The sequence below is a fragment of the Oncorhynchus gorbuscha genome, linkage group LG13 (assembly GCF_021184085.1).
Source record: "Oncorhynchus gorbuscha isolate QuinsamMale2020 ecotype Even-year linkage group LG13, OgorEven_v1.0, whole genome shotgun sequence".
NCBI classification, from domain to species: domain Eukaryota; kingdom Metazoa; phylum Chordata; class Actinopteri; order Salmoniformes; family Salmonidae; genus Oncorhynchus; species Oncorhynchus gorbuscha.
The window spans coordinates 70,449,900-70,460,193 of record NC_060185.1 but is presented as its reverse complement, the minus strand read 5'-3'; the positions used below and the strand labels follow the sequence as shown (position 1 = coordinate 70,460,193).

Genomic DNA, 10,294 nt, shown 5'->3' with positions numbered 1-10,294 from the left:
AGAGGCAGAGCAGTTGCCATACCAGGTGGTGATGCAACCGGTCAGGATGCTCTCGATGGTGCAGCTGTAGAACTTTGAGGCTCTGGGGACCCATGCCAAATCTTTTCAGTTTCCTGAGGAGGAAAAGGTGTTGTCGTGCCCTCTTCACGACTGTCTTGGTGTGTTTGGACCATGAGAGTTCGTTGTCTTGCTCATATTGAGATAGAGTTTGCTGTCCTCTGACCTCGTCCCTATAGGCTATCTCATCGTTGTAGGTGATCACGCATACCACTGTTGGGTCGTCAATAAACTTAATAATGGTGTTGGAGTCGTGTTTGGCCACGCAGTTGTAGGTGAACATGGAGTACAGGAGGGGACTAAGCACACACCCCTGAGGGAACCCAGTGTTGAGGATCAGTGTGGAAGATGTGTTGTTGCCCACCCTTACCACCTGTGGGGAGGCCCGTCAGGAAGTCCAGGATCCAGTTGCAGAGGGAGGTGTTCAGCCCCAGGGATCTTAGCTTAGTGATGAGCTTTGTGGGTAATATGGTGTTGAACGCTGAGCTGTAGTCAATGAACAGCATTCTCACATAGGTGTTCTTTTTGTCCAGGTGGGAAAGGGCAGTGTGGAGTGCGAGTGAGATTGCGTCATCTGTGGATCTGTTGGGGCAGTATGCAATTTGGAGTGGACCTAGGGTATCCAGCATGATGGTGTTGATGTGAGCCATGACCAGCACTTGATGGCTCCCGACATGAGTTCTACGGGGCGAGTCATGTTATTCAATATAAAATGTATAATTTTAACCTCAATAAAAGGTACGTGACACAAGTAACCTACCTTTGCGTAACTCCAATAATATTTCCAAAAGCTAGCGACTGCATCAACAACATATACTGAATCTCAAGTAGAGTCCAAACAACCCGGCGTGTGTACCAACACAGAATGTACAGTAGAAGTTGAAGGTAATGCTAACTGGCAAAAGGTAGGTCGCATTTGTCAGCAGACAGCTCCCCTCTGTCCTGAGAAACGCTAAGGGACCTAGCCTGCTAAATTATTGTTTTAATATGCTATGGGGTTAGCATGTTTTAAAAGAGTACTTCATGGGGAAGAAAAGATGAGACATTGGCTTGTGAGGCAATTACAACAAAATGTGAGATAAGATAACAGACTGGTCACTGAATATAATGTAATTCTCTTCATGTTTTCTCATTTTGACAGGGAACATAACAAGTCTACTGGAAGTATACAGTACATAGTTTATAGCTTTCTCATGTAAAAACAAATGCACCCAGCCACCCCATTACATGTTGCTGGAAGAAGTAGGAGTCCCTCAGGTGTTGATTTATATTTATTAATGATGTGGGTTGGTGATAACACCTCTCTCTACCAAATCTCATTGGCTTGCTTTTCAACATTGTTGAATTGAGATGCAGACTGTGTGCTGTGTGCTTACTGTGTGAGAGGTCATAACATTATGATAATCTTACTCAGTTCACAGCCAATCATAATGCTATGTCCTTTGCAGATTGTCAAACTTCCTAATAAAAGCTGCTTGCTGATGGTGGTTGCAATCGAGCTTTTCTATTCTCATTGCATTCCAGTGGTGTTGAAATAGCAAATAAAATCGAATGCTTTCATCAGAGCCAATATCATTGGAAGTGCAGAACAAAGGATAGTTCAACTCATTGTATACATGTTCAGCAAAATCCTCCGTTTAATGAGTGTTCCCTGAGGCTCTACTGCTCCAGAGACGCAAGCAAACAAATGTTGTATTAAGTGCGTTTCTGATACACTGTTGGTATTTCAGACAAATGGAGAATAATTTACTATCTTATTTTTGATCTGCAGAAAACACGTTTGCATCACATTTCTGCTGGTTAGCGTGATAAAGAATGTGCATTGTTATGGGCATTGGCACATCATTTATTCCGAAGTTTAATAGCTGAGTTGATATGGTTTTTACTCTTTCCTACAACAATCACTTAGCAAAAGAGTCGTTATTCAATGTTCATGTCTAGCAATGGGATGAAAACAGAAAGGCCTGTCCACCCTATTTATATTGCAAACATGTCTACGAGGATATACGCCTCTTAAAAATGTGCAATAAATTTGATATCAACAAAGAGAGAGAGGAGACTGAAATAAAATGCTGTTCAGTTGTTTACTGGAGTATTTTCTTGAAGCTGTTGTGGAAGTTGTTCGAGAGAGAAAATGAGGAAGACTTAGTAAGTTGGGCATTTGAAAAAGGCCGCTGAATGATTATAAACCATCATCACCACCACCATCATAATCACCATGATCATCCTCATCGTCATGTTGAAACCATACCAGGGAAGGGACAGCATGAGAAATGTTTTTAAATTTGTTCAAATCATTTCCTTGCGATAACACCATATTTCGCCATATGACACTCTGCAACCCCTCGCATTGGAACTAGTGAAAGCGATCACCAGTTTCATCAACATTTCACTAGAATTACAAGAAGTCACTCAAGAGACATGCCCTTTGGTTGCACAAGCAAAATGACTTGTGTTAATTATAGTATAAAAAAATGTGAGTTGTTGGGGAGAAAACATTAACTTGACTCCTGATCACACAGTCAGGTTCCAGCATCTTGTTCTTGAAGGTAAGAGACTAATGTTGTTTCTTTGTGGTTTGGTTTGGTCCTGGAAGGCTGTTCAGACAACACAACTGAACACTACCTACAGAATCTACCTGTGATTTAGTCAAGTCATCTACACCATCCCAAGTGTCAGTCTTGGATATTTACTTTGTACACTGTATGATAAGTTGTGTTTTTAAAATCTTTTACAATCTAATCTTTTCAAGAGACTGTCCCCATGGCGACGATGTTGACTGTCCTTATCCTACTCAGCATTGCCTTTGCATGTGAGAGAGACACCTTCACACTACTAATTCCCACCTACTGTTAGTTGTTCTGCACCCCTCACCATTTCTATCCCTGTTTAGATTTGGAGTGTAGAGATATATAGAGATGTGTTTTGTAGTGTCTGTTGACCATTTTACCGTTCTAAATATTCCTTTTGTAAAGACTTTTTCTATTCTGAAAGTTTCATTCTAAGGGTTTCAATTCGAAAGATTCCATTCTCCTCCTAACCCTAACCCTAACCCTAACCCTAACCCTAACCCTAACCCTAACCCTAACCCTAACCCTAACCCTAACCCTAACCCAGTGCAGGATACATGCTGTAAACAGGTCAATGGAATTCAACCAGAACAGTGAAAATGCCATGGAAACACCTCCCACGCATCCCCCTGTGAGGGATAGATCTAGAATCTCCTCATTGCCACCCTTCAAAATTAACCTACATTTAAAAATGTTTGCCTACATTTACAGTGCATTCAGAAAGTGTTCAGAGCCCATGACTGTTTTCACATTTTGATAAGTTACTGCCTTATTCTAAAATGTATAAAATGTTGTTTTTTTCACTCATCAAACTACACACAATACCCCATAATGACAAAGCAAAAACTGTTTTTTATGTTTTTTTTCCAAATGTATATATATATATTTAAAAAACTGAAATATCATATTTCCTTAAGCATTCAGACCCTTTACTCTGTACTTTGTTGAAGAATCTTTGGCAGTGATTACAGCCTCGAATCTCTGGAGAGACCTGAAAATAGCTGTGCAGCAATGCTCCCCAGCCATCCTGACATAGCTTGGGAGGATCTGCAGAGAAGAATGGGAGAAACTCCCCAAATACAGGTGTGCCAAGCTTGTAGTGTCATGACACTACAAGCTTGGCACACCTGTATTTGGGGAGTTTCTCCCATTCTTCTCTGCAGATCCTCCCAAGCTATGTCAGGATGGCTGGGGAGCATTGCTGCACAGCTATTTTCAGGTCTCTCCAGAGATGTTCGATAGGGTTCAAGTCCAGGCTCTGGATGGGCCACTCAAGGACATTTAGATACTTGTCCCAGAGCCACTCTTGCATTGTCTTGGCTGTCTTCTTAGAGTTGTTGTCCTGTTGGAAGGTCAACCTTTGCCCCAGTCTGAGATCCTGAGGACTCTGAAGCAGGTTTTCATCTCTCAAGGATCTCTCTGTACTTTGGTCCATTAATTTTTCTCTTGAAAGATGCTGCTGACAAACTTCCTGACAGCATGATGATGCCATCACCATGCTTCACCGTAGGGATGGTGCCATGTTTCCTCCTGACGTGACTCTTGGCATTCAGGCCAAAGAGCTCAATCTTGTTTTCATCAAATCAGAGAGTCTTTAGGTGCCATGTGGCAAAGTCCAAGTGGGCTGTCATACCTTTAACTGAGCAGTGGCTTCTGTCTGGCCACTCTATCATAAATGCCTGATTGGTGGAGTGCTGCAGAGATGGTTGTTCTTCTGGAAGGTTCTCCCATCTCCACAGAGGAACTCTGTAGCTCTGTTAGAGTGACTATCATGTTCTTGGTCACCTCCCTGACCAACAAGGCCCTTCTCCCCCAATTGCTCAGTTTGGCCGGGCGGCCAGCTCTAGGAAGAGTCTTGGTGGTTCCAAACGTATTCCATTTTAAGAATGATGGCCATTGTGTTCTTGGGGACCTTCAATGCTGCATAAATGTTTTGGTTCCCTTCTCCAGATCTGTGCCTCGACACAATCGTGTCTAGGAGCTCTACGAACAATTCCTTTGACCTCATGGCTTGTTTTTTTTCTCTGACATGCACTGTCAACTGTGGGACCTTATATAGACAGTTTTGTGCCTTTCAAAATCATGTCCAATCAATTGAATTTACCATAGGTGGACTCCAATCAAGTTGTAGAACCATCTCAAGGATGATAGATGGAAACAGGATGCACCTGAGCTCAATTTCGAGTCTCAGAGCAAAGGGACTGAATACTTATGTAAATAAGGTAATTCGGTTTGTATATTTTATACATTTGCTGAAGTTCATAAAACCCCTTTTTCACTTTGTCATTATGGTTTGTTGTGTGTAGATTGCTGAGGATTTGTATTTATTGAATCCATTTTAGAATAAGGCTGTAACGTAACAAAATGTGGAAAAAGTCAAGGGGTCTGAATACTTTCCGAAGTCCCAATGCATTTTCATGTCATCGTCACCAATCAACTTTATTACAATTAAAAACGTCTTCACCTACAACCACCAATTTCTATATGCTAGTTATGTTACCAGCTTATATGAACAGGAAAAGTACACCTTCTAAATATTATGCAGCTAAAACAGCCAAATATGTCCAAATAGGATTTTAGTAACCACCTTGTGGGCCTGTTCGAACGTAGAAACGAGGGATTTGATGAATATCCACTTTTTTAATAGATTCTCTTTTTGAATGGGTGCCAATGACAGTGTTTCTTTTATCTCCAACGGTCTGCGTTCCATTGACCTCTTTAACGCATGTATGGTAAATGATGAGTTGATTGTTTGGTGGTTCCCCCAAAAACATTGCCATGTTGAATAAGAACACTCAGAATGATACATTGCAACAGTCACTCTTTAGCTCACGCTTATTACCAAAATGTGTGTCTAGACCTGTCCTTTTCAGGTAACAGGACCCTGGAACCCCCATCATCTGGAACCGAGGAGCCGTCCTTCTCAGGTGACAGGACCCTGGAACCACCATCATCTGGAACCGAGGAGCCGTCCTTCTCAGGTGACAGGACCCTGGAACCCCCATCATCTGGAACCGAGGAGCCGTCCTTCTCAGGTGACAGGGCCCTGGAACCACCATCATCTGGAACCAAGGATCCGTCTTTCTCAGGTGACAGGAACCTGGAACCCCCATCATCTGGAACCGAGGAGCCATCCTACTCAGGTGACAGGACCCTGGAACCCCCATCATCTGGAACCGAGGAGCCGTCTTTCTCAGGTGACAGAACCCTGGAACCACCATCATCTGGAACCGAGGAGCCGTCCTTCTCAGGTGACAGGACCCTGGAACCTTCATCCTCTGGAACCAAGGAGCCGTCCTTCTCAGGTGACATGACCCTGGAACCTCCATCATCTGGAACCGAGGAGCCGTCCTTCTCAGGTGACAGGACCCTGGAACCCCCATCATCTGGAACCGAGGAGCCGTCCTTCTCAGGTGACAGGACCCTGGAACCACCATCTGGAACCGAGGAGCCGTCCTTCTCAGGTGACAGGACCCTGGAACCACCATCATCTGGAACCGAGGAGCCGTCCTTCTCAGGTGACAGGGCCCTGGAACCACCATCATCTGGAACCGAGGAGCCGTCTTTCTCAGGTGACAGGACCCTGGAACCCCCATCATCTGGAACCGAGGAGCCATCCTACTCAGGTGACAGGACCCTGGAACCCCCATCATCTGGAACCAAGGAGCCGTCTTTCTCAGGTGACAGGACCCTGGAACCTTCATCATCTGGAACCAAGGAGACGTCCTTCTCAGGTGACAAGATCCTGGAACCCCCATCATCTGGAACCAAGGAGCCGTCCTTCTCAGGTGACAGGATCCTGGAACCACCATCATCTGGAACCAAGGAGACGTCCTTCTCAGGTGACAGGATCCTGGAACCACCATCATCTGGAACCAAGGAGACGTCCTTCTCAGGTGACAGGATCCTGGAACCACCATCATCTGGAACCAAGGAGACGTCCTTCTCAGGTGACAGGATCCTGGAACCACCATCATCTGGAACCAAGGAGCCGTCCTTCTCAGGTAACAGGACCCTGAATCCACCATCATCTGGAACCGAGGAGCCGTCCTCCGGAGTGTGAGAAGATCATGAACAGCAATGGGAGAGTTGATAATATTGATTACCATGATGTTGACCAGGGTATATATTTTTTTACATGTATATTACAGTGCCATGTCAGACACAGCCTGAGAGGGAAAAGTACAGCAATTGTTTGTCAGATTTAATTAGCATAATTGTTAACTTTTCTGCTATCCTGTCCAGTAACGTTCCATAACTATGTAGACAGTAAGGCCTTATATGCTGTGGTGCGTCTTTCATTGAAGCTTTCCTTTCCTCTGTGCTGACTGTCATTAGCAGACCTGGGCTCAAACATACTATCTGAAATCTTCCAAATACTTTGAGTGTTTTATCTAGCCTGTCTGAAGTGCTGGATGGGCAGTGTTTGCAGTTTTGGGACAATTGTATTGGTCCATTATACCATGCAGGCTCATTCAAGCACAGATTAAGTATTTGGAATGATTTCAAATAGTATTTTAACCAGGTCTGGACACAAGAAAATATTACATAACATACACATGTAAGATCCTGTTTTTGTTATTTTATCCCCCTCTACTTTACACAGGGCAGGAGGCCTTCCAGGCTTCTGGTCTAGCAGATGTCAGAGACCTCTGTAGTATGTCAGAGACCTCTTCTGTTTCATCATCTAAACCCTGTGTCCCATCATGTAGTTGCTTTGGAGGCATTCTGTCAAGGAATAAATCTATATGATCAAGATCATCTTGTCCTAGTTGCAAGGTCCCTCCTGGGAAGGTGGGTGAGGTCATTTGTTTTTCGTTGTTTCTCTCTTTGCAATTCTGTCACTATTGTGAAAGTTGTTTTAGACTTAAAGTATATAGCCCAATTGACAAGTACTGCATGACTGTGCCACCAGTGGACGCTGCTAAGGGGAGGACGGCTCATAATAATGGCTGGAATGGAGTCAATGGAATGCTATCAAACGTGGTTTACATGTGGTTGATACCATTCCAATGACTCCATCCCAGGCATTACTATGAGCCGTCCTCCCCACAGCATCCTCCACTGTGTGCCACACATTGTAATTGATATACAGTATGTTTGCCAAGGTTATACAGTGTAAGATTAAGTAGTGTATGGTTCCAACTTGTATAGATCACGGTAACATATAATGTACTAACAATATCAATATTATGTTTGCGTTTTCTCTAGGCAATGTTAATGTACTGTACTTCTTCATATTGCACTCGGTGAACCAGAACTGTGTGTGTGCGTGTGTATGCATATGTATTGCTTGATTAGGACAAGCAATACAAACGCAAAAGTGTACTTCTCTTGAGACGAGTATGATGAAGAGAGGAAAAAAAGAGTTGCCGAGTTGCATAAACGCCCAGGCTTTGGGGAAGTGTTGCTACTATTAAATAAAGAAGAGATGATTAATGCATATGCTCATTATTTCCATGTGAGGGGCTTCATTAATTAACCCCCACCCCCACCAGTGAGTGTGCTACTGCTGTTGGTGGGTGTTGGGTTACAGATGGTAGGTTGAGCGATGGTAATCCAACACGCTATTTGGAGCAATGCGTCGGCGGGACTTGGCTCCCTGAGTTCCAGTTCTCATATAAGCTGTGAGTTTACACCGGAAAACCAATAAATACTTGCTAAATAGACTCAAACTTCATCAAAATACTGCGGAGAAAAATTGGTTTCACGTCCAAGTTGTTTGGGGGGAGAGGATGGAACCAGAATATACAGGATACAGTACAGTTGCCTTCAAAATAGAGCAGAAACTGTCCAGAGGACCAGATGGCATGCCCGCTACTGTTGAGGGGGGTTTCTGTTTCTCTGGTGAGGATGTGATATGATACACTGAGGGACAGTTTCAGAGCTCTCTTTGAGACACAAAAATAACCCATTCCTCTTGGGTTTGTGGCATCTGACATCCATGGCCATTAAAATTAAATATCCATGGGATACTGCTGCTTTCTATTTTCTGCAGGTCTGCTTTAGCCAAGTCATCCTCTACGTGACGCAAAGGGTTGCCCCATGAGGAGTAAGTCAGCAGAGGTCAGGCGAACAATGAGTCACTGCAGCTCTGGCCTGCAGCGCACTGGCTTCTTGACGACACTCACCTTTAATTTGGATAGCGTGCTATTCAAATTCAGCGGGATGTTATGTACACGACCGTTCAAAGATTTTAGAACACCTACTCATTTAAGGGTTTTTCTTCATTTTTACTATTTTCTACATTGTAGAATAATAGTGAAGACATCAAAACTATGAAATAACATATATGGAATCATGCAGTAACCAAAAAGTAGTTTTATATTTGAGATTCTTAAAATAGCCACCCTTTGCCTTGGTTACAGCTTTGCTAACACGCTTGGTATTCTCTCAACCAGCTTCACCTGGAATGTTTTTCCAACAGTCTTGAAGGAATTCCCATAGATGCTGAGCACTTTTCCTTAACTCTGCGGTCCGACTCATCCCAAACCATCTCAATTTGTTTGAGGTCGGTGATTGTGGAGGCCAGGTCATCTGATGCTGCACTCCATCACTCTTCTTCTTGGTAAAATATCCCTTACACTGCCTGGAGGTGTGTTGGAGGCGTCCTGTTGAAAAACAAATGATAGTCCCACTAAGCCAAAACCAGATGGGATGGCGTATCGCTGAATGCTGTGGTAGCCTTGCTGGTTAAGTGTGCCTTGAATTCTCAATTAATCACAGACAATGTCACCACCAAAGCACCCCCACACCACAACACCTTCTCCTCCATGCTTTACAGTGGAAAATACACATGCGGAGATCATCCGTTCACCCACACCGAGTCTCACAAAGACACGGCGGTTGGAACCAAAAATCTCAAATTTGGACTCATCAGACCAAAGGACAAATTTCCACCGGTCTAATGTCCATTGCTTGTGTTTCTTGGCCCAAGCATGTCTCTTCTTATTAGTATCCTGTAGTAGTGGTTTCTTCACAGCAATTTGACCAAGAAGGCCTGATTCATACAGTCTCCTCTGAACAGTTAATGTTGAGATGTGTCTGTTAGTTGAACTCTGTGAAGCATTTATTTGGGCTGCAATTTCTGAGGCTGGTAACTCTAATGAATGTATCTTCTGCAGCAGAGGTAACTCTGGGTCTTCCTTTCCTGTGGCGGTCCACATGAGAGCCAGTTTCACCATAGCGCTTGATGGTTTTTTGACTGCATTTGAATAAACTTTTAAAGTTCTTGAAATGTTCCATATTGACTGACCTTCATGTCTTAAAGTAATGATGGACTGTCGTTTCTTTTTGCTTTTTGAGCTGTTCTTTCCATAATATGGACTTGGTCTTTTACCAAATAGGGCTTCTGTATACCCCCCTACAACACAACTGAATGGCTCAAATTCATTAAGAAGGAAAGAAATTCCACAAACTAACTTTTAACATGGCATACCTGTTAATTGAAATGCATTACAGGTGACTACCGCATGAAGCTGGTTGAGGAAATTCCAAGAGTGTGCAAAGCTGTCATCCAGGCAAAGGTTGGCTATTTGAAGAATCTCAAATATAAAATATATTTAGATTTGTTTAACACATTTTTGGTTACTACATGATTCCATGTGTTATTTTATAGTTTTGATGCCTTAACTATTATTCTACAATGTAGAAAATAGTCAAAGAAA

General features: G+C 43.3%; 1 protein-coding gene across 1 annotated transcript; it reads left to right on the top strand.

The window, feature by feature from the left end:
• The first annotated feature begins 2,560 nt into the window (after nt 1–2,560).
• On the top strand, nt 2,561–8,064 carry LOC123994095 (cell wall protein IFF6-like). Its single transcript, XM_046296596.1, has 3 exons — nt 2,561–2,606; nt 2,810–2,869; nt 5,486–8,064. The coding sequence occupies exons 2-3, from the start codon at nt 2,821–2,823 to the stop codon at nt 6,688–6,690; spliced, it is 1,254 nt and encodes a 417-aa protein (XP_046152552.1). The 5' UTR covers nt 2,561–2,606; nt 2,810–2,820; the 3' UTR covers nt 6,691–8,064.
• Nucleotides 8,065–10,294: the final 2,230 nt, after the last annotated feature.